The sequence below is a fragment of the Cavia porcellus genome, unplaced genomic scaffold (assembly GCF_034190915.1).
Source record: "Cavia porcellus strain 051 isolate PalLab524CR breed Dunkin Hartley unplaced genomic scaffold, mCavPor4.1 scaffold_7, whole genome shotgun sequence".
NCBI lineage: Eukaryota > Metazoa > Chordata > Mammalia > Rodentia > Caviidae > Cavia > Cavia porcellus.
Window position 1 is genome coordinate 52,167,603 of NW_026947490.1, and position 23,902 is coordinate 52,191,504.

The following is a 23,902-nucleotide window of genomic DNA, read 5'->3' on the forward strand; positions in this document are numbered from 1 at the left end:
AATCGCTCCCATCTGCTCCAGCGCTGCTTCCCCTCGCTGCCTGCCAGGATGCTTGCTGCAGACGCTAAGTAGCACATTATTTTTGATAAGTTGCAATCATTTACTTGAAATCTAGTTCTCCTTTAAAATGTCCCCCTGGAAACTGGAAGCGGCATTTGAGAAGGCCTGCTCAGGATAGAATGTGAATGCTCGCGTTCAAGTTAAAGGAAAGTTAAACTCATTTGGCCAACAGGCGCTTACATTGCTCAGGATTTCAGCCATTTGACTCTGCTGGGAGGGGAGGAAAGAGCACCTGGAGAGCAGTCCACGGCACGAAGCCACTCATTAGGTCTCAGTCCCCAGGAAAAGGGATAGGCGCTGAGAAGGGGGAGACAGGAAATGATGATTCCATGGACTTGTCCTCAAAGCAAAACTGTCACACGTCCATTAAGACGTCAAGGGAACATTTTTATTAGGCCCCATGAGGTATTTTTTCTCTTTTATGCAGGGACTAGGCTACTGAGGATAAAAGCATGTTTTTGCATTCTCGATCTCATGATCTCAGAGGTCCTGTCCCCACCTCAGGATCTCAACCATGATTTCTGATTTAGGGCTGCTGGTCCAGGATGATTATCTGGATGCCATTAGCATTTGGTTCTGCTGTTTCTTCCCTGTCAGACAATAGCTTGGGCCTTTCAGAGGCTACTTGGGAAGTTTTAAGAAGCAGGAAATACCTCTGGCTGTTCACGAAGACTGTTGACCTGCGTACCCTGTGGTTCCTGGATCTGAGGATGGCATGAGTGACTCATTAGCAGCCAGGCAGGTGCTAGGGATGGTATTGGTAATGACTGGTGATGGATCATCTGCACAGCCTTCCCAGAGGATCCTGCTGACCTTGTGTGCATTTGCAACATGACTGTCTGGGGTCACAGGTGTTGTTCATGGTCATAGAAAAGGGAAAGCTAATTGGAATGTGCTTTGAAATGGACCCAAATGACCATAAGTAGACATAGTGTCTTTCAGCTGGGAAATTCTGCTTCCACTACAGCGAATAGCTGCGATTTCTTCTCTTAAGTAGAGTGCATGGGGACTCTCTCCCAATTCCCTGCCTCTGACTAATTCAGCAGGCTGGGTAGGTTACAAGTCCTAGTTTACTAGAGTCAAAGAAAGCAACCTAAATCAGCTGTCTGTATATAGGTCAACAAATTACAGGCACTCACCCTAAACTAATTTGGTCTCACATTGCTGTACTTCTTATATTTGCCTGAGTCTACAGTTCTGTTGATCATAGCTTTTTCCTAGTAAGGTTAGTCTCTTATTCTTCATTCCTTCCATCACAGAGGCAGCAGAGGTGCTGGTCTCTTTTTATACGTAACCACCTCTCACTACCCAGCCCTGTATTCCTGTTGCAGGCTGAACTCCTTGAGGCTGCTCAATACCCTGGCTAAGCGGCATCTTCTTGCCCTGTCCCCCAGCCCAGACTTCTCAGAGTGTCTCGCATCTCTGATCATAGCCCTGATAGTACCCACAGCAGGCTGCCCTGATGACCAAGGCTCTTTTTGTCTGTTCTAATCTTCTCGCTTTGTTGAAAGAGGTTCTCTCCTGTGGCTATTCAACATTTTCTGTGACTTGCCTCTAGTTATTAAATCTGCCTCTTTCTAATTTCTTCTGTAACCTTCCAACCTTCTGGTTATATTTTTTTAAAAACAATATGAATTAGGTTGAATGGTTAAGCTGCCACAAGCAAACAAAACAAACAAAAGTACTTCTGAAAGTTCCAAAATAACATGGCTTAAACAACATGCACATTTATTTTTTCTTACTCTTGTGTAATCCAAAAATGAGCATTCAAACTGTTTGCCAGGATGTGGGAATTTCTATCTGGTTTCTCTGCTTATAGTGTCTTGCAATGTCTGGTCCATCTCAAGGTCAGGAGGCTGCCAGAGTATGAGTTGTTATTTCCTATTCCAACCATCAGAGCAAATGAGAATAGCAATAAAATAGTGTTCTCTCTTTAAAGACATTCCTGGAAATTTTATACCATCTATTCATCCATCACTGGCTAGAATTTTGTCACATGGCACATGAGCATGACTTGCATCTAGCTGCAAGGGAAGCAGGAAAGTTTTTCTGCCATATGGTCATTAATTCAGCTAAAAATTAAGGTTCTGTTTCCATGAAGATAAATAAATTGGAAAGAAACTAGCAGATCAACTTTTTCCTTCACCTTTGCACCAGCATTTTGAAGGATCCTTCCCCAGATAGTCTATCGTGTCCCGCATCTCCATGTAAATATTAGTATGTCACATGATTTTATTATCAGTAGTAGTGGTGGTAGTTGTGGGACTCAGTGAGTCTTGGGTTCCTGTAGTAAAATGCAGTATTCTTTTAGCTCCCACACATCAACATTTCATCTTCTTATTCAAAGGAGTCATGATTCTAATGGACAGGGGAGTAGAAGGACCCAGGTAAAGAAGCAGCAGTATTGCGGTGAGATAGAGCAAGGCACTTTGTTCCCTGACCTTGATACCCTTCCTCTGTCTGCTGCATCTCAGTCATGGCAAACACTTAGTTGAGGTCTGCACTTCCACTTCATTGGAAAGTCCATCCACTCCAAGAGGATGAAGATGGACCATTACCAGTGGTGTTAGTCTTCTGTATTGGGTTGAAAGCAATCATGGATTGAGTTAAGACTAAATTATTAGTGAACTCTATAGGGACACCTCAAGGTCAATAACTCCTTGTATAAGGAACCTTGTCTATGAATTATTCATCAGCTTTCAAAACTATAAGAGAAAGTTGGGTGTAGTGGCACATGCCTGTGGGAGGCTGAGGCAGAAGGTATATATACATTTATATATATATTTTTTCTTTTGTAAAGAGTCCTTTGAGAACAAAATTTATTTGTATTTCTTTTTGGAGACAGAATCTTACTAAATTCTCCAAATTGATCTTGAATTTGCCTCATCCTCCCAAATATCTAGACTATAGGAGGTGCCCCCACACCTGGCTGAAATGATCTTTGTTCAAATTTAGTTCCTATGAAATTGTTTGGGAAATAAGGAACCACAACAACAACAAAAAAGAATTCCTCTATGGGTACTTTTTCCCCATTTCTTCATGTGTCACTAGGAGCAGGAAAAGATTTGTTGTCCCAACATGACAATGATATCCACAAGATAAGACCACACATCATGAAATCACATTAGCAACAAATTATCTTGATACTTTGAATGTGGCATTTCTCTGTCTGATTAGGATGGGTGATTGTGATTACCTGAATCCTTGGCCAAGGCAAAACATAAGCAGGCTTCCCTAAGCTTTTAGGTAAAAATCCAGTACCCTTTCCTGATTATAATTTATTTATCTTCTAATGTAACACTGACAGCAGCCATTAGAGGTGACTTCTGAGCTAGATTGAGTGACATAAGGTGAGATGGCTCAGAGCTGAGTAGATCCCAGAAGGGATTCCAGTCTTCCAGAAGGATTCATCAAATGACCACTCGGCAATGTGAGAGGACCTTGATGATTTCTGCCTTGGGAAAACTAGGGTTAAGGGGCTCTATGTAAAGAGGTGATGCCTGAGACTTCAGAAGCAGTGGTTCTTTCACATCCTGGGAGAAGAGTAACAAGGAAGGAGCATAAAGAGTAGGAGGCAGAGAGGGGGAGAGAAGAAAAAGCAAACATGTTGAAAATGTATTCTTCAGGCAGAGAATCTATTGGTTTCTTAGCCAGTGACGGTATCAGTCTGAGCCTGTCTGAAAGCACAGGTAGAGAGTATGTTTGTATGTGCACATGTGAGTGTGGGTTCACAAGTGTGTATGTGTCTTCACTGGCTTCTCCTGACTTTATCTTAGTTACCAATTCCTAACTTACAGAAACCAACCCATTAACTACACATCTATCTTATTTTTTTTTTGATTCTCCAAATAAACTTTTATCAGTGGAATTGATTGAGATACAAGCAACGACAGAAAACCTAGCAGTCACCAAGCGCTGACATGCTTTTGTGAAAATACTCTTACTTAATCCTTAATAAGAATTATGGCTCAGTTGGTACAGTTAGGAAGTGTTTGTTAGTGGGAGAACTGAGATTGCAGAAGCAGAACATCTCAGGCTTGGATCTGCCTTTGTACTGAGAACACACAGCCTGATTCAAGTACCTTGCCAGGCCACTCTGTGGGGGAAGGGAAATGTTCTTCCAGTGTGCTGGGCATTGGAACACAAGAGGAAAGGGGGTCAATCATTCTCTTGCAAAGAACCAGGCAATGTGTGAGGTGCCTTATGGAGACTCCAGACAACTGAGTATTACGAAATTTCACCTGCTTTCTGTAATTACTTAATTTAGGAAGTAGCATTTTAGAGGAACAGTTTCATTTCCAGGGAAAGCATAACAAACCGCCAACCAGTGGTTCCATGTTGCCCATGCTTTTTACGTATAACAGAGCAGAAAAGCATTCCCTGAATCCTGGTTGCCATGCCCAGGCCAGGGCTCATGTACCTTGTGCCAGCCCTGGATGGCATCTCTGCTGTCGTTTTACCTATGAGTATATCAGCCTGAGGGCAGCGCCCAGGCAAGTCACCCCTGCTCCAACTTCTACAGTTTCTCTGGAGGCAAAGGGGTTTCCCCAGCAGCAGTACAAGCTTTAGCTATTAAGGACCAAAGCCCCTCGCCCAGGCAGCCGGCACCCATCCAGAAACACAGGGGCCTGTTGCCCAGTGCATTAGCTTTCTTTCTGCCAGCTGGCCCGGGGAGGCCCAGTGTGCCAAGCAGGGAATGTGTGAATGGGATCCCTGCCCGTGCATCCCCTGAGAAGTAGAAAATACATGTGACCGGAACCGCCAAAACCTAGCTCAGAAAGAGAGATGACAGGGAAAACTTGGTACGTTTCTCTACAGAAAATCCCAGAACATAAACAAACAAACAAAAAACGGAAACCCATCTCAAGAGCATGTCATATGTGTTTTCATCCCCTGCCTTAAATCTTCACACGGAGCTTTGTGTGTAGTGACTGTTGGCCAAATGGGAAGAAATGAGTGACTCTTCCTGCAACTTGCAAGGTCATACTTATTCTGAAAGTCAGCACAGTGATGGCCCCCCGTAGGAAATGCTCAATAAGTATTTGTGGGAAGGAACTCCTGAGGACCTTTGGATGTTGCAGATGTTTGACTAAAGCCCTCAAATCCCCTGATATTGGTTAGGCTCTGTTTATATACCTGCTTAACAAACCAAAGAAAAGAAGTGATAGGTCAAAAGGACATTTAGCCTTTCAATCAAATCCACCAGGGGCAACAACTCTGATAGAGACCTTTGATCTAGGCAAAGTTTCACCTTGGTGTCTCTGAGATTTCACCAGGATGAGACACCAGGCACCCAAAAGAGGTTATCCCCATGGGAAGATCACTGTGGGAAGATCAGAGGAACTGGGGTTGCTCATCTGAAGAGGGTGTTCCAGGTCAGCCGTGCCATAAAGTTCTCCCTGTGGGGCTGGAAGGTCTGAACTCAGGCCACCACTGGCTCTCCTGGGCCACCCAGCAGCATGGACTGGCAGCTGTCTATGTACTGTGATTGAATAATGTGATGAATGCTTAAATTAAAATTCGTTACAGTAAAGACACATTGCCATTAACCCCCCCCCCCCCCCGAAATACACACCCTTGCTTTAAACACACACACATCATTTCTGGAGCAGTTCTGGAGATCCTCTTTTGTGAATGTCTTTAGTAGCACACTTAAGGCTGCCTCAGTGTTCTAAATCCATTCAAAAGGTTTTTTTTCTTGGTCATTTTTACTTTGGGGCCGAATCAGCAGTTGTACCGTGCCAGACTCAGTGAATAAGGAGGATGAGGCCACACTACCATGTTTCTTACCAGTCTGCCTTCCCGTTGGATTGCAGTCGCCAGTGACATTCATTTACCAGGCTTTTATCGCCCCTCGTAAAGATGCTCGTGAAAAAGGTCTTCCCAGAACTGCTTCAGGAAGTTGCAAGAATGAGGAAATGTGCTCGAAGGATTGTGAGGGGGGATAAATGGCAATGTGTCTTTCATTGCAATATTTTTTTTTAATATAAACAGTCATTGTATATTTTGATCACTCCTTTTACAGTGCTCAGCCGAAAAACTCAGGAAATCTTACAGTGAAGCATTTCCATTCGTTCGATACACAACTGGAAAAATCTCCCCCAAAAAAGAGATTTTTCCATCCAGCGAGGGGGCTGAGAATAAGCATCTGTACACACGGCTCTGAGCTTCAGGAAACTCACCAAAGAAAGGAGTCCCAACTCCTTGTCTTATGCACAATCAAGTGATAGTAATTTTCATCTGGAGAATTCTCCAGTTTTCAATTGTGCCTGTGAGAAAGGAGAGGAAGGAGAAGGCGTGTGTATCCCCTGGAATTTGTCAGTTGTCAGCAACTCTGTGAGTCCACAGCCCTCAGCAGCAGTGGTATAGGGACTAAAAGCTCAGTGACCACAGTGGTACGAAGCCGGAGCCCATGTCTGCTTCATCTTGGAAGCCCCGGTGCCCAGCTCCTTCCTGGCCCCTTATAGGTGCTCTGTCAGTAGTCTGTTGTGTTGACCTGAGCATTCCTCAGTGTCTGTTTGTGGCGACATCATATCTGTGGCCTGTCCCCTGCCAGGCCTGCTTCAGTGTCACATACCATGCTGTCCCAGCACCCAAAGCCAATATCATGGGTAATGTGGGTGGGGACATCCCCAGTTTGGACCCTGAGGTTCTGGCATAGTTCCAGCACCATTTGCTTGTTTAGAATTTTCAGATTTGAAAGGCAGACCTGACAGTGTTTTGAAGTGCGTACGAGGGGCATGGCAGAGAGATGGCTGAGATAAAGCAGGATGGCTCCGGTACACCTTGGAGCTAGAATGGAGGTGGCACATGGAGGGAGCTGACTGCCTGGCTGAGCACTGGGGGCTGAGGCAGAGACATTTGGATGTCACTGGCTGCACCCTCCTTCTCCACTTCACCCTTGCTCTGGAGAAATACGGGCGCAGATGCTTGCTGGTGGAGACTCTGCAAGATCATGTGGGAGGTGGACAGATGCAGGACAGGCCAGCTCTGTCTTTCAGGAGCTCACAGTCTTGCTGGCAAGATGGCAGGTGTGACCTGGGGTGTCCTGAGATGGCCTGAGGCCATGCTGCAGACCGTGCATGCTCTGGTGGCTCAGAAGTTAGAGGTAGCATTTTTAGAAGCTTCCATTAGGGCGAGCTTCGTGAAGACGGATGTAGAGCTGAGACTTTATATAGGACAGGACGGTGCTAAGTGACCTTCCGCAGTGCCATGGAAGGGGCATCCACAGCACAGTGCCCCCACCCATCATGGTGGCATGGGTGGAAAGAATGGAAGAGGACCCAACTTAGAGGAATTAAACTGACAAATCAGCAACAACCTCTGTTTGTTTCCTTCTTATCTAAAGTATCAGTTGCGAATTGGGTATCAGGAGATGTGTATCTGTGTGCGTACATGTGGGCCTCAGCTGTGCCCCCTGTGTTCTGACTTCAGGGGATATTTCTTCACCTTGATAGTCTTCATTTATCTACTCTATGGATTTGGAACGCTGCTTTGTGTTTTATAAGACAAAGTTCAGTGTGTGCAATCACTTCATGAATAAATACGAGCTGTAATTCCAAGGCTCTCAAGAGGCGAGCACTGTGCCTTGTTTCTAAAACTGCAGAGGTAGCCTGTGTCCATGCCTGGACTGGGTTTAAGGTTCTGCCCTCTGGCCATGGCAGAAGGTCCTGGAAATGGGGCTGGAGTGCTGTTTCTTCTGGCTGGCCTCCTGGTAGTACAGAGTGAAGACTTAGGTCACTGGTAGTCAAGCACCCTGCTTGGAGATGCCTGTCTTGCCTCAGACCAAGGCACTAAGCATACTGCTAAAGGCTGCCCTCCTTCACGTGGACTGGGGAGGGCCCCTCCTGCTTGTCCCAAGCCGCCTGCCTGCTGTCAGTATGTCTGTCTCCTCTATTCTCTCTGTTTGACTATCTCAGTCTATGTGGATCCCTGGACTTGTCCAAATCCAAGAACAACCCCCTCTTCAAACCTGCGGAAGTTTGAAAGTGAGCAGAGACATTTCCTCAGCCCTGGACACCAGAGACTGTGGGACCCTCCTGCGGAATCAGTCCTTGGTGATGAAAGGGTGCCCTCTAGTGGGCATTGGCAGGAGCTGCTCTGGACCCATGTCATTCTGCCAAGGACAAAACAACCCTTCTCACAGTCCTCCTGCCAATGCTCTTGGGCTTTTGAATGTGCCTTTGGGTTTTAGATTTTTTTCCCCCTTGTGTGAAGTAAAAGAAAGAAGAACAGCAGGAGACCAACAGAGCAGCCCTAACAGTTCTGTGACAGTCCCCTTATGTTAGGACTTTTTCCAAAGAACAAACCCCCAGGCAAGCAATCATAGCAAGGTAAGATGTGACATCAGAAGCTTTTAAAGGGCTTGTGACGATTTCTATATAAATCACTCACCTGTCTTGACTGGTCCCTTACAGGATGGAGGGGTTAGACTGTGAGAAGAAATTGCCCATCACCAAATGGGTTTGATAGTTCGATGGGTACCTCCTCTGCTGATTTTGAGTCCCCTGGAGTCGATGACATTTTTTGGTGGTAGAAGTGGGCCATTAAAGCTCTACATGCCACGGCATAAACAAGGCATTGGGCCCTTTAAAACCTGTTTAAAAAAAAAAAACAAACTGTTGGTCCAAGGAGGGAGGGAGGCAAGGTGCCCATCAGGGAAACGAGAACCTGATCACTTGTGATGGTTGCTGGATTGGGTAACAGCTCCACTGGTTGAAATTGGATCTTGGAGGATGAGTGTTAACATCTCTGGTGTCCTGGCGAAAGGTTCATTTGAGTCTTGCATGGTGCCACAGAAATAAAAAGGAGCTTTTAAATAATCATTTTGTCTCCTACTTGCCAGAGTGCTGGCTTCAAGCAATAAATAGGTAGCATCAGTTCTCCTTAGATGTGTCATCCTTTTATTATTTGATGTTGGTGGGATTTTTTTTAAAATAGTCGAATAGTTTTCCTACCTATGGATGAGAACCCCCGAGCTTATAGGGGTACATTCATATGCTCCCTATTCTGGATTGAAATGTGAGCAGTATTCTTTGGGGTCATCTCTGCCACTTCCAAACTGCCCGAACCCCCAAAACCTGAGTCTTCTGTGTCAGTGGAAAGTAAAGATTTTCTTCTAAGGCTTTTTCCTTGTTTATGTTCTTTCTTGTTCTTATTCTGGCATCATCTTTTTCAGTGCCTTGAATATGATTTACACAATTTTTAAACAGTGCAAATTGGAGAGGTCCTCTGGGCTGTTTTGTTTTCTTGCATCTCCATTCTTTTTCTTTTTCCTCCAGATTTCTGATCTGGAGTCCTAATTATGTATTCCTAGCCACCAAATTCATATTTCCTATACTTAGCAACCAATTCTATGAAATAATAGTAAATCCAAACTTTTAAAGGCATATTTGTTTAAAGGGTTTATAAAAATGATGGAAAAGCTAAGTAAACTGCTGACACTTTTATTGCTCCCCCCCGCCCCCCGAAAAACCCAAAGCACTGTGTTCTTCATACCTGGAAAAAGAATCAGTATACATCAGTGCTGCAGGCTTCACGGCCCTCTGAAGCTCACAGAGGCTTGGCACTATTTCCATGTCCTCTCCGTGTCCCATGGCAGCCTTAGCGAGTCTCTCTCTTATTTTGTTTTAAGTGACTTAGGTTTCAAAGCCCAGCAAAGTATTAATTAGGTGGGTGTGGAGAGATTATCTAACATAGTTCGTTCTTCCCGATAATTGTTTAGAAAGCAGAGAAGCCTGGCTTTGGGTGAAACTGAGAGGAGCTGGAAAGAGCTGGCACTCTCAGGGGTGACTGTCAGGTGTGTGGGAACGAGGAGCAGTGACACACTCGTGGTCACCCACACTGGACTTGAGGAAACCAGGATTAGAACCGTAGCCCAGGGTGGCCCATCTTTCAGCCCCTTTTCTTTCTCCCATAGCTGCTTTTGGCCGGACGACTGAGCTGTCAGAGGGCAGGAGACAGTCTTTAGTACACATGCTCTTGGAGAAGGGTGATCCTTGTATCATGACGTTTGTTAGGCAGTGCTGAGGCAGCCCTGGGAGGACGTGGCCTGACCAGTGCAGTGAAAGGATCCTTCTGTGCCTTGCTGAGGGTCAGGGCTATCTTACGGTTAGTGTTAGCCACATGCAAGAGGAGGAGTCATTACCTCCAGACTGACACCTGACCAGCCTTAGCAAGGCAGGAAATTTTCTCACCAGCTGTGGGGAGTGGTGAGCTCCTTTTGAAGGAAGTCCATTGGACACTGAATTCAAAGGGCTGATAAAAGCCTAGAAGCTGCCCTGGCATATAGTTTTGAATGGGTCAGGCTAGAGTGAAACAACTATGTTGTTCATGAATAGCTCAGAGGCATTAAAATCTGAATGACTCCTAGATAGTTTTGTTGATAAAGCATTTAAAATTCATTACATAAAGGAAAATGAAAGGGAAACACCCATACAGAATCCCTGTTCCTCCCAAGTGAGTACCTGCCTTGGAGAGTCGGCTGCTGTGGTGGTGGAATGGTCTCAGTGTTCAGTATCTGCCTAAGGAAATCTTCGTGAGTGGTGGTGTGTTCTTTAGAGGGCTTTGGAGATTTGAATATATAAATTCAAGAAACAGAAAAACATGGCTCAATCTTTATCATTCAGGGAATCAGAGGGGCCGCTACCCATTCAGTCTCCTTAGCATCCCAAAGCAAACTTCCCTGGCAGGTCCACAAACTAAACCTCTATGATCTTTTAATCTTGTGCTATCATCACTATAGCAATTTTATATGCATGAGGCAGGATGTTTTTTTAAAAGTGAGGTTGTAAATGAAGCAGACGACACTTGGCATCTGAAGTGTGTGAAGAGATGGATTTTCCTTTCTTTTCTCTCTCATGTCCCTCCTCTGCACCTTCCTTCCTCTCCCATCTTTTCTCACTTCTTTAGAGACTCACGTGGTCTCTCCCTGTGCCTTTTCTCCTTTTGGCTCATAGCTGACGGCCCCATTCGGCACAGTGCACTCCATGCTGTGTCTTTCCTGAGAGCCATGGTGGCATGTTTTCTGGAGCAGGACCTGGAATTTCCTTGGAACAACTTCCACGGCCACTGCCTGACAGAAGGCAGGTGCAGTGCAGAAGCTGCTACTGCCTGTCCGAATGCCCTGGGCACCTAGATTTCCCTTCCTCCTAAGCTCAGTCCACCTTCCTGTCACAGCCTGGTCCCAGCGCAGTCTAGGACACAGCAGGCGGTGGCCCCTTCCCCCAGGAATTCTCCAGGTCCACCCCCAGGAAAGCTCTGGATCCATCCCACTGGCACCTCCATCTTGACTGGGGACCCGCACTCTGTCCCCTCTGCCTGTACCCCCTTCCCACCTTTCCTACCTTATCCACTCTTCTCTTCAGTGTTTTTTTTTTTTTTTTTTAATTGAAGGATCCTCTTCTTGTTCCCTTTCAACCATGACTTAGCTGCTGACAACGAAACTGGATTTGGATGAGTGATTTATTTTGTGGCAGCTGGTATGCAGGTAGTAAAAAATGACTGCTTCACATTTCTGCTGATCTTCAGGCCCAAGTTACACCCCATTCCATCCTTCAAGGTTGCGGTGCTTTAATAAAAAAAAAAAAATGGCCCTATCTTGGCCTGAGAATCCTGATCAAGAGCACACCGGTCTGGGTACCACAGCACTGGCTTCTCCGGATCCCTGGAAGCACCCTGGCTTCCCAGGAGACAGAGACCGCCTCCCCTGGAGCGCACCAGTCACAGTCCTGGGACACTTCCCTTACATACTAGATCTCTTTACACTGTCACTAAACCCCAGGAAAATGTGTTATGATTTCATTCCACTATTGGGCTTTTAGCTAGCTTGGATGATTTTGGAAATGAAAATACAGATACAGCAAACATTACAAAGAAAGTGAGTGTAAAAGGACAAACTCAACAGAAATCTTAATTTAGACATGAAAAAGAAAATTGTTTTGTTGAAATCGACAGTTTAAGGATCAAAACAAAAAATACTCAATTATAATTAATGTTTGTACCTTAAATTTTTATAATTATAAAATGTATCATTTTGACTTTTGGGGGGCAGAGCCTGGAGTGTCAGAAATGGACTATGCAGGAGGTTGTTCTACCTTGGCTTTTTCTCTCTTTGCTTTTTAGATTCATAAAAAGTAAGGGAAAGAAAAACTGATGTCTGTAGATTTGCACACACTAGGGATCCCACGCATCCAGGGCCACCCTGGGCTACATCCCCAGTGCTTTTTATTTCCAGACAAGCTCTCACTGAGTTGTTAGGATGCTCAGGTTGGACTCAAGCTTGCAATCTTCTGGCCTAATCTGCCCAGGGTGCTAGGTTTACAGGCAGTGCCAACGTGCCCAACTTCGTTTTGACCACCCCTAAGTGTATAACTCAGGAGCGCCAAGTATGTTCACATGATTGCATAACCAGCATCCCCTGCATCTCTCGAACTCCTTCATCTTCCTGAGATGAAACTCTGTATCTGTTAAACTCTAGACTCTTTGTGCTCGCTGTTGCAACAGCACTTGGTATGGCTTATTTTGTTTTAGGTGCTTCCATTTTTTCACCTTCGCGGTTCTTTCTCGGTCCTTTCTTGGCTCCTTAAATGCCATATTGCACTTAATTGGAGGTTTGTTTAGCCATGTGGCACGATTGGTGTTTTATATATTTTGTTAACTTTTTTCTCTTGCGTCACCATCCTGACTTTTCTTTCTCTATGTCATTTCCTGCAGTGTTGAGTATCCGGGGAGCCCAGGAGGAGGAGCCCACGGACCCGCAGCTGATGCGCTTGGACAACATGCTGCTGGCGGAGGGCGTAGCGGGCCCCGAGAAGGGCGGGGGCTCGGCCGCTGCAGCTGCAGCAGCAGCAGCTTCCGGAGGAGCCGGGTCCGACAACTCAGTGGAGCATTCCGATTACAGAGCCAAACTCTCCCAGATCAGACAAATCTACCACACGGAGCTGGAGAAGTACGAGCAGGTAAAGAAGCACAGCCCTCATGGGTGCTTCAGGAAAGGCTGCAGGAGGCATCACGCTGGAGCCTGTCAAAGGCTCCTCCTGCTTTGGCCAAGCTTAGGTCAGCCAGGCTCCCGTGTCAGCTGTTAAAACCCCAGGCATTCAGTGGAGATAGATGCATTAAAACTTGTGAAGGTGTAAGTGATGATTCTTGAGAAACACAGGCAATCTGAGGAACCCTGGAGCCTTTGCCTGTGAAACTTGGTGTACGGAGGCTTTACAGGCCATCTGTGAAGTGGGATTGACACATACGGTGAACGTTTAAATTTTACAAAAAAATGTATTATAATAAAACACAGTTGTCATTAACCCCTCTTAAAAAACACTTCTCCTCACTTTGAATGCACCTGTCCCCACTTTGAACGTGCTTAGCCCATGGTTTTTGCCACTTGCCAAGACACTTCTGGAAGCCTTCTTCTGGGTGTCTTTAGTTGCACCGTTGCAGCTAAAGTATTTTGAGGGGGACAAATAGCAATGTGTTTTTTACCATAATTTTGTGAGACACAGTCTCACTACATAGATTCAGGCTGGCACTGAGCTCACTATGTAGCCCAGGCAAGTTTCAAACTCATGGCCCTACAATAAATATTTTTAAAATGGTGTATTTTATTCATCTCCCATAGGTCAGTAGTAGGTTACCGCCTGATCTATAGGAAACTGATCTGTGGGAGATTTGGGGCCCTTGTTTATTCCTTATTTTAGAGGATTTTTCTTCTGGATACCCATAGAATCTTTTTTTGGGGGGGGATACCGGGGATTGAACTCATGACCTTGCGCTTGCCAAGCAGGTGCTTAAGCCACTGAGCTAAATCCCCAGCCCCAATACCCATAGAATCTTATAGAAAGGGGTGTTAAAACTTGGCCTTAAAGTACCTCTCTCCCCAAGCTCAGTTCAGTTGAAAGCCAAACATGTTCTCCTTTTTGTGTAATACATGAAATGAGATATGATATATACTTCCTCCATCAGAAAAGTGAGGAATCTCAGGACATTCCTGGAGTCAGACAAGATTGTACTGCAATCCTGCCACTCCACTGACATTTCACGGGACCCACGGGCTCTGCATACTCTATACAAAACCTGAGAGTGCATGACAAAGAACTGTGAATTTGAGATCAAGGTTTTAAAGAGCAAACGAAGGGAAATATAAGAAAGGCTATAAATTACCAAGTAATAAATAAGGGAACATAATATAACATTGCTCCTTTGTACACGTGTGGAATCCCCCGCCTGTTCCCCAACGTGTACAAATCTATACATCAATACTTTTTTCGCTGGTTACTATGAGCAGTACCACTGTATTACGATCCCCTTAACATTAGTCATTCCTGTCACTATTTACCTAACAAATATGTTTGTTGTCACCTCTTTGTATCCAACATAGTCCTAGAGTTCTACTGAACTTCCTTTCATCAGACTGTTTTTCTTTTCCTTATTTTTTATGAATCTAAAAAGCAAAGAGAAAAAGCAAAAAGTAGAAAATCATCCTCAGTATCCATTTCTGACTCTCCAGGAAGAAGGCAAATGCAAACTTAATAGCAAATTTAAATTTTAAAACAGAAATAGGCACTTTGAAATTTAAAGTGAAAGATGTCTCATTATTACACTCCTCTCTACTTTTGAGATACAGTTTTCCACAAAATTCCCTCCTCTAGGTTAGGGAAGCATAAAGCCAAGCATGATGAAGTCCAAGTGTCAGACGAGGTGTAGAGAGGGTGGAGAGAGGAAATGAAAGCAAGCTGTGGTCGGAACCCAGGATTCATCATCCTTTGCTTTCTTGGGAAGGAACAAATGGTCTTGATTTGGTGTCGGCCCTCATAGCTAATTCCCAGATTCTGGGGGAGCCCGGGCTTAGCTGACTGAACCATTACAATTTCTTTCACCAGGATCAGTGGGTTGGAATTTGCAGTCTGCCCTGACTTAAAAGCTTTAGAAGACTTAGAGGAATATTTCCTTGGAAGATTCTTTTCTGACCTCTTGGTTTCTTTCAATCTAGATACACTACCCGTGTTAACTGCAGGCTAATAAGAACGGCTAAGGAGGACCCCAGGACATGACTTCTCCCATTCACAAAACTAGAATAGGTGTTAGGTTGAAGTGATTGAAAACTGGCTTTGTTCTAACCTCAGGATGCCAACAACCGCCCCCCACCCAGAACTGACTGTGTTCTTGACTGAGATCACTTTACCACTCCTCAGCCCTCATCCAAAATGAGTGAAAATTCTGATAACAACATACATTTTAAAAGCATGTTCCCAATGACAAACTACCATGGCCAATGCAATTGCAATTGCTCCTCAAGGCAATTTTATAGATTGGTACCCAGGACCGGTACTGTCATTGTCTATATTTTCATCCAGGTGACCACATGGAGACCAAGATCATGCATCTAATGAGGGGCAGAGTTTGCCATAAAATAAGGCTTTTGACCTGTAGCTCAAGGGCTCTTCCTGGAACTTACGCTTGATTGATTTAAAAAAGAAAAACAAAACAGAGTATGGAAATCTGTAGACACCAAAGGGCCCAGCTTGTCCTCTCTGTCTCCTCTCTGGGCTAGTTTTCTGGCACCTAAGTTAAGTTAGCGATAGAAATGTTCTGTTCAGAAACTTTTTGTGGCTACTTACTTGTTCTAAATAACAAAGATGTTAGAAATTGGGAACTCACAGAAAACTTTTGTTAGTACAGAGTAAATTATGGAAATGTGATAGTAGTAATCTGTACTTATCATGTTTAGACTATGCTAAAGCTTCATTTCCTTACTTATATGGGCATTTTTTAGTGAGGGAGTAAATACTGTTTAGCACATTCTGATGCTGATTAATTGATTAAAGTTAGTTATGTCGTTAATTATAATAAATAGCAGATCATAGGGATATGGTCCTATTAACCTTTTCTGAGTTGGTTTGTCTGAGAGATGTGTCCACTTTAGCAATTCCTTGCGGGGGCATTTTTAAAAGTAAAAAAAAAACCAAAAAAAAAAAAAAAAAAACCCAGTCAATGAAATGTCACTCTTCTTTTCAAAGTAGTTATATGAAATTATCAGATTGAGTGTTTACCAGTCGAATCTGCTGCTTTTGTCTGTTTTTGTTTTATTTTTGCTGTGGAAGCTGCAGCCAAACACACAATAATTAGCTATCAGAGCTTACTCGACACAACACTCCACAGCAATCTGCTCGACTCCCTTGCGTTTCATCCTATGGTTTACTCAATAAAGAAGCTTCCAGAGACTTTCATTAAAAAGAAAAGAAGAAAATTGTTTTCTCCATTAAATGAGATTGGTAAAACACCTTTGCATCCGGTCATAGGGGTAGCCACGGTAGTTAAGAGCCCCAGTATTCTAATAGATCGAACTCCAATGTCAGGAACCGGAATTTTATTCCATGGACTATTTATAAAAATCAGCTTCTTGTAGCTTTGCAAGGTTCTTGAGCATTTATAAAAAATGCCACTGGAGCTAAATATCTAGTGTGGAACTGAGCTGGGTTTATTTGGTGCACAGCAAAGAGAACGCTCAGCTTCCTTTTCTTTTCATTGATGTGATTGGCATCCAAATCCATTGGAAGCCTAAAGGAAAAGGACTGATAGAGATTGCAAGCCATAAGCTTAGCAGCTTAATACCTGGGGCCTCCTGTGGTTCTCTGCAAGGGTGTCCCTTTAGTTTGTTGTTTCCCAGAACACCCTTGTGCAAATCACTCTGCCCTGTGGAAGCAGCTTGAGCCTTAGAGGCCACTCTCCTGAGAGTCTACAGCACACAAATCTGCACCTGGGAGGCTCCTGCTTGCTTGATGATTGCACCGCTGAATATTCCCCTTCCTGTCCCACTGTGAAGGCCTGGTGAAAGTGAGCCGCTGAGCTCCTGACAGTGCCCAGCATGGGGGAACGGAGAAGAGCTGCGGGAGGGCCAGGTTCTGGGAAATCTGGATCCTTACATTCTATCCATCTAAACTGGACTTGGAACTCGTTGCTCTCTGTGGTGTGTTCCTGAGCAGCTGTTTCACAGCTGCTTTGCTCCGGCTCAGCAGTGGGTGAGAGGACTCTGCTGTCTGTGTATTGCAGAGCAGAAAGAGCCCCGGGACAAAATGCCCTGACTAAACATCAGATATTGCATTTTTACTCACCGTAATGAAGCACATGATTAGTAGCCGAGCAGTGGCTTCCCGGCTGAAAGCTGGCACTCTTGACAACAACTCCTGGCATCCAGCCCCTCCTCCTTGGAGCCCTGTGGAGGTAGGGAGGCTGCAGCCCAGCAGGACGTCGTCTTGAGCTAGAAGAGTGGCAGAGACGCTTGCTCAGTGCTGTGGCCTCAGGCTCCATCCTGTGGCCTCAGACTCTCAGCTCTCTTGACGCCAGGTTTTGGTTCCCTCTCTTTCTTGTACACATCTTGGGGCAGTAAAAATTGTGGGTTTCTGTAGCACTTTTCTGAGTAGGCCACAAAATATAGTATATATCTATCTGTATCTATATTCTTTGCTTTTTTAATAGTGCTGAGGACTGAACCCAGGGCATCCTGTATGCCAGCCAAGTACTTTACCACTAATCTACAGCCCAGCCCACCTAAGTTCTCTATATTGTGAAGCCATAATTATGACATGAATTTATGTGGCCAGACAGACATATAGTAATTCATTTCATCACTACTGCATCCTACAAGATACGAATTGTCTTTCCTGTTTCAAAAATAAGGAAAAATAGGCACAGAAATATTAAGGAATTTTGGAGATCCTGTTGCCTCATGAGTGCCGGAGGCAGAGACTAAGGCTTCTGTGTTCTTACCCAGTCCCTCTGCTGTGTCTGTGGGAGTGGCTTTCACCATTCACAGGTCATTATGCACAAGAGCGTGGGTACCACCGTTAGATGTGCTAAAGTGTTAGAACTATGTCCTCTCAAATGAATAAATTGTGGCATAGGATAATGAAAGAATTTGTCCCAGTGTCTATGGAGGCCAGTCTCAGCGAGCTGCCTCTATCCAGCTCAGAGACAGCCCAGTGGATGCATCTGCCTGCCAACCTTTGACCACCTGACTCCAAAGGATTTCTTAGATAAATAATCAGTGATGTGCACAGCTATTACAGTGTTATTGACATAGGAAGGGACTTCGTGCTATAAAAACAACCACAATGCAATATTGTCAATAATGAGCGTGTTTCTGCCGTTAATATTAAGTTGGAGCCTTTCGAGCCCTTAGCTCTTCAATTCTCAATGCATCGTCTTGCCTTTTTCATTACAAATCTAATACAGTTTTACAGCATTGCTGCGAGTTAATCTGTGAATAGATATTTTATTGAATGTTTGGAGAAAGAAACCAGACTACAGCTGCTAAGTAATAGTTACAGGAAAAGGGTAGTGGTTTTCAGAGGCGCATGTAGACGCTCCAGTGTCCCTGGCTTATCACACGAGGCATTCATGCCCTGCTTCTGTTTCTCTTGCTTATGCTGTGCCACAGGAAAAATCCCTTCATCTTCCTGGGCTGCACTTTTCCCAACTGTAATATAAGGAAATCTGATTTCCAGCTTTATGTCCAGAACTAGTACCATAGTATGTTGGTGTGCAGCCCAAAAAAAATAGTTCCCAGACCTTCTAAATCATGTTTTGATACTGTTTTATGAGATCTCTGGAGACAGATTGTCTTTGTGTTATAGACATACCAGATCTACTTAAGGTTGCTACAGGAGGGGTTCTTTAAATAAATCCAGAAAGCTAAATAAAAATAAGTTGATGAGAAATCTCCTAGAAGAATTATCAAAGCTCTTAATTCCATGATTCCAAACTCTTGTGGCTGTGTATACATCCCTAAATTAAATATTTGCAATCTTTACCATAGCACAGATATTGAGTAACGTAGAAAACTAATGAGTTGTCCAATCTCAACTTTCTTTGCTGTTAACTTTGGGGCAAAAAGTGGAGAAGTATATTCTATACTAGAATTTTTTTGTTCTTGCCTTTCACTATGGTAAAATCATTGCAGGAAGTAGTGTGAGGAGCTTAAGTAATTAAATATTTTTCCCTTGAAAGAAATCGAAATGATGACTAAAACTTGGACAACAGGAAATTTAAAGCAGTCATTTATTCTGGTCACGTATGTTGGCAAAATACCATAAACCTGCCTAGTTTTCTTCATTTGTACAAGTTTCAGGGGCTGGGGATTTAGCTCAGCGACATAAGCGCCTGCCTTGCAAGCAGGCAGTCGTGAGTTCGATCCCTGGTACCGATAAAAACGAAAAAGACAAAAAAAAAAAAAAAAACATTTGTACAAGTTTCCAGACAAACTTACCCAGCCTCACACCACAGGCCTGATGCATATGAAGCCGCGGGTCCTCAGTCAGTCCCGTGTTTGTGATCTTGTCCCTGCAGGCGTGCAATGAGTTCACCACCCACGTGATGAATCTCCTGCGAGAGCAAAGCCGGACCAGGCCCATCTCCCCGAAGGAAATCGAGCGCATGGTCAGCATCATCCACCGCAAGTTCAGCTCCATCCAAATGCAGCTGAAGCAGAGCACTTGCGAGGCCGTCATGATCCTGCGCTCCCGGTTTCTAGATGCGCGGTGAGTCCCTGGCAGGGCTGCCCTGTGTCCCGTAGAATCACTGACCTGTCTGCGGTTGCAGCCCATGAGCTGGCCCTCTCTGCAGGCTCCAATTTTGTCAGATTGGCTGTGGAGCCAATATGAGCCTGGATCATGGTTCTGGACTTGGAAAAAGTAAGCTCTGAGATAGAACTCCGCCAGGGAGTACGTGTTTGGTGACAGTTTTGTCCCTATTGCTACCAACTGGGTAAACAGCAAGAAAGCGCTAAAGGAAGCAGGATCTTTGTTCTCAGAGTGCCAAGTGCTTCTCTTAGAAGTGCATTTCATGCTCCGCGTTGGTCCACTGTTTGTCCTCACGGGCTGTAGTGACACACTTTCTCCAAGTGGGTCATTTCTGTTTGTTTGAAAGCTAGGATCCTTCTCACAGGATATAAAGACACAGTGTATATACAGTAACTGAAGGAGGACTTGTTAATAGATTGTCACGCTCCATAGTCATAGTTTGAGAAGTACTGCAGAGGAGAAAGGCAGGGTCTCTTGGACATAGAGGAGCTTCGAGGTGGTCTGGCATGGGTTTAGTTTCTCTGGTGTTTTCTGTCTGACATTGTAACTCATGACTTTACTTAAGCGTTCAAAGCATTCAGTTAAAGAAAACATGGACAGAAAGGTCCTTTTAAAAATCAAAAGAGCTGAGAACAAAGAACAAGTCACCAGTTCTGCTTCCCTTACTCTGTAGACCAATTGATACATGCCAATCCTTCAGATTCTTTTTGCTTCTGATACCAAGCCTGAAAGAAGGTGATAATCGTATTTTTTAATCTCTAGAAAAAACTTTGATGATAGATCCAGTAGACCCATCTCTCACAGAGTGTGGATATGCGGAATCTACAGTTCATCTCAAATTAGTCTTCTCTTACGAATGCATAGACCATCAGTCATTATTTCCATTGCTGAAAATAATCTTAATCTGTGAATTTTACATAGAATATTTGCTGTCAAGATCAGTATACCATTTATGCCCTTTTCAGTCAGACAGAAAGGTTCCCCATTCCTGTTGGATTTTCCCCTCCCCGAATCATGTATCCTACCTACATTTTATTTCTTTCCCTTCACCAGTATAGTCTTTGCAGTTGACGGACCTCTTCAAGCTCCTGGCATTCTCCTAAGGTCTCTTTTATTCGAAGTATTTTGGGTTATATGGAATGCAAAATAAACTTGCCAGCAAGTAAAATGTATCTCTCGCCACTAGACTTTCGTAAAGTCAAGAGAAGTGAAAGCAAAGACAGTTTTTCTCGGCTGTGTATGGAGCGGGTGTGGCCAAGATCCCCCTACAGACGGACCGTCTGTACCTCTTCCTCCCCCCAGGAGCTGCTGCTAGCCTGGGTTCTTTAACACACACCCTTCCCCACAGTGCCAAGCGCAGGTAGGTCCTCACCCCGGGTCCTTCTTTGTGCTGCAGCTACTACCACGGTGCATGTGTTGCTCACATTCCCATGGAAACTCCCTGCCTTAGTTAAAATGCTGGAGTTGGTATTTATGTTGGCAGATAGTGAAAAAGAAAAAAGAAAAGAAAATTTGGGTCCAGGCTGAGTTCTTTTCAAGAATGTAATTGGTAAGAAAGATGGAGCAGAATCTTTGTCTTGTTAGATTTCTTCTTGCAGTAATTCTGCTGTGCCCCGCTGAAGGTCAGATTCTAAAAGGCATCTGAGGAGGGGCAAGCTTTGTACACCGTTCCTTTCATTTCCACCAGCCTCAGCCTGGATTGTCCCAGTTGGCACCAGAGGAATAATCTCTGTAAGACAGGGTCTCTGTCTTGCTTTACTTGCAAACTTTGAATCATTGTGCCTGAGCCAAGATCCGAAACTGAAACAATTGACCTACTGTCATTGTTATTATCATTTTATTCTGTGGCTCTATTTATTATCCACAAAACAACATCACCCCAAATGCCAGCCCAAGGCTGAGCAAATGGCTTTCCCAGCTCACAAACAAATGTTTGCCTAGACTTCCTGATTGGAAAATTCACATCATTTCTTTTATGTCACTAGCTATAATTGGAAGAGAGAGCCAAGCAAAATGTAGTAAAAAAAGATACAGTACTCACTGTGGGCACTCACATGCTGCCCTACAGCATACGTCTGATGGGTAGGGTCTGTGGGGTATGTGCGCAGCATACGTCTGTGGTCATCCAAAAGAAGAAGAAAAACTTGATGGAAGACAAATAAAATATAAAGAGGACTTGATTTAGTAAAAAGATTAGTCTTAAGTTTGTAGAATTGCTTGTTAACTCCTTTGTTGTATAACATGCTTTCTATTAGCTTTCCATTGCTATGGAGTGGATTAGCTCACAGGTGTATTTCCCAGTTTCTATCAGTCAGTGGTTTGGGTCTGGCTCAGCCAGGTCTTCCGCTCTAGCATCCTCACAGCTGCGATCAAGGTGTCTGCAGAGGTCGGGATGGCATCTGAAGCTCAGGATCCTTTGAAGGTTCCTGTTTGCTGGTAGAAGATGGTTCCTGAAGATTCCTGGTCTGAGAATCCCTGTTGCAGGAGCCTGGAGCCTGTCCTCCTCTGTGGCACAAGTGTTCTGCTTCTTTTCTTTGTGGATATGGGAGACTCTCTTTAACCAAGTCTCCTTTTTTATTCACTCAAAGTGAATTGATTAGTAATTTAATTGTATTAGTAATCTAATAGACAGTTGTGTTTGCCACTCTAGGCAGTAGCAGAGGAATATGCACATACCAGGGTTGGGGACATTAGCATTTCACCCAGCACAGTTCCTGGCCAAGCACTTGGCTGAGGTGTATCTTACACAGCTCGTGTCCTTTTTCTTCCATATATTAGCTGTGCCAAAAGGTGCAACTTAAAAATTCACTCATTCATTCCCTTATTTATTCAGTATCTGTCATCTTACTGCTGTGCCCCAAGCATGGTGCCGTCTGCTCGGTAAGTTTTTTCAAAATTACAAAAGTTTTCTTAAAGGGTAGGAGAGATATTTTTAAACACTCTAAATGATTTTCAAGCAAAAGGTTTAATGAATTTTTTCTGTGACATTTTGTTAGAAACAACAATAATAACATAAGCAATGATGAGAAATCTGCTTTGGCACTTTATACAGATAGAGATTAGATAAAATGAATTACCAAAGGAGAGAATGACAAGGGAAAAAAAAAAGAAAAAGGAATCCAGTATGTTCTAATCAAATGACAATGAATTTAGACCTATTTATATATCAAATTGAGCCCGTAGTATCGGCCAGATGCTCTGTTACCCACTAGGACTGACAGAGATGACAAAAATATTTATAAACACAGGTTCAGCCTTCAGAGTTCATCATCTCATGGGACAAAAAGGCAATCTTACAAATGCCCAGAAAAGTGGCTGCCACACTCTTAAGTACATTCATCAGCCAATCCCACCGGAAGCACAGCAGATCCGAGGGGAGGCCAGATCATACTGAATTCCAGAAGAGCAAGACATTAACCAAGTAATAAAGGGATAAGAAGCAAAGTAGCACAACTTAATTCAAGTTTGATAAGCACTACTTACCTGAGTGCTTACTCTCGATTAGATACAAAGGTTTCAAATACAGGTGAGACACAGCTCCCACCCTTGTGGAATTTGCTGTTGAGTTGGGAGCTATATATAAACTTGTGACAAGTGCCATGTTGGAAACAGGAGTGAAGAGCTAGGGGAGCGTGACAGCCATGGTTAGTGCATAACTATGACATGGATCATAGTCCATATGACATGGATTGGGAAAAATGTGCAGAGCATAGACCTAGGAAATAGGATGGATCGCTGAAAAGCCTTAGCTTTACCAGTGAGGATTTGGAATCTGCTCTGATAAACTAACGAAATTCTCAGAACCACTCAGGGAGAGAGTGTTGGAAAATACTAGATAAGCCCTATCATTAGATTCAGATTCTTTCCACAGTCCTGATGCTAAGTGGCTCATCCTGCCCCCAAACACTCAGTTTCTGTATCTATAGAACAGGAGTAACTCTGCAAACAGAAATAAACAGCAGTGTCTGAAAAACAAACTTGGTATAATGTTTGGCACATAGTATTCATGCTGTGATTCAGGCCCAATAATAACGATTACTAGATTATCTATTGTTCTGTTCATCATCATCCCGTGAGTGGATTCATGCTTTAAGAGGATGGCTCTAGTGATTCCTCCGAACATGAGCTGGGTCAACAAAAACCTGCAGCAAACTATCGCTTCAGCCTGTAATCCCCAGCATGGAGCTAGAGAGCTTAAGTATGAAATACCTTCTTGTGTTATGCAAATATTCAAGAAAACCTTCTCATTTGAAGGTGAATATTTG

At 44.0% G+C, this 23,902-nt stretch overlaps 1 protein-coding gene across 5 annotated transcripts in view; it reads left to right on the top strand.

Moving 5' to 3' along the window:
* Nucleotides 1-23,902, top strand: part of Pbx1 (PBX homeobox 1) — a 302,933-nt gene that overhangs the window by 200,445 nt on the left and 78,586 nt on the right. For all 5 annotated transcript variants that reach the window (XM_063253589.1, XM_063253590.1, XM_003468637.5 and 2 more), the window contains 2 exons: nucleotides 12,775-13,019; nucleotides 19,405-19,595. In XM_063253589.1, coding sequence (XP_063109659.1) covers nucleotides 12,775-13,019; nucleotides 19,405-19,595 — 436 coding nt within the window. The remainder of the gene's footprint in view (nucleotides 1-12,774; nucleotides 13,020-19,404; nucleotides 19,596-23,902) is intronic.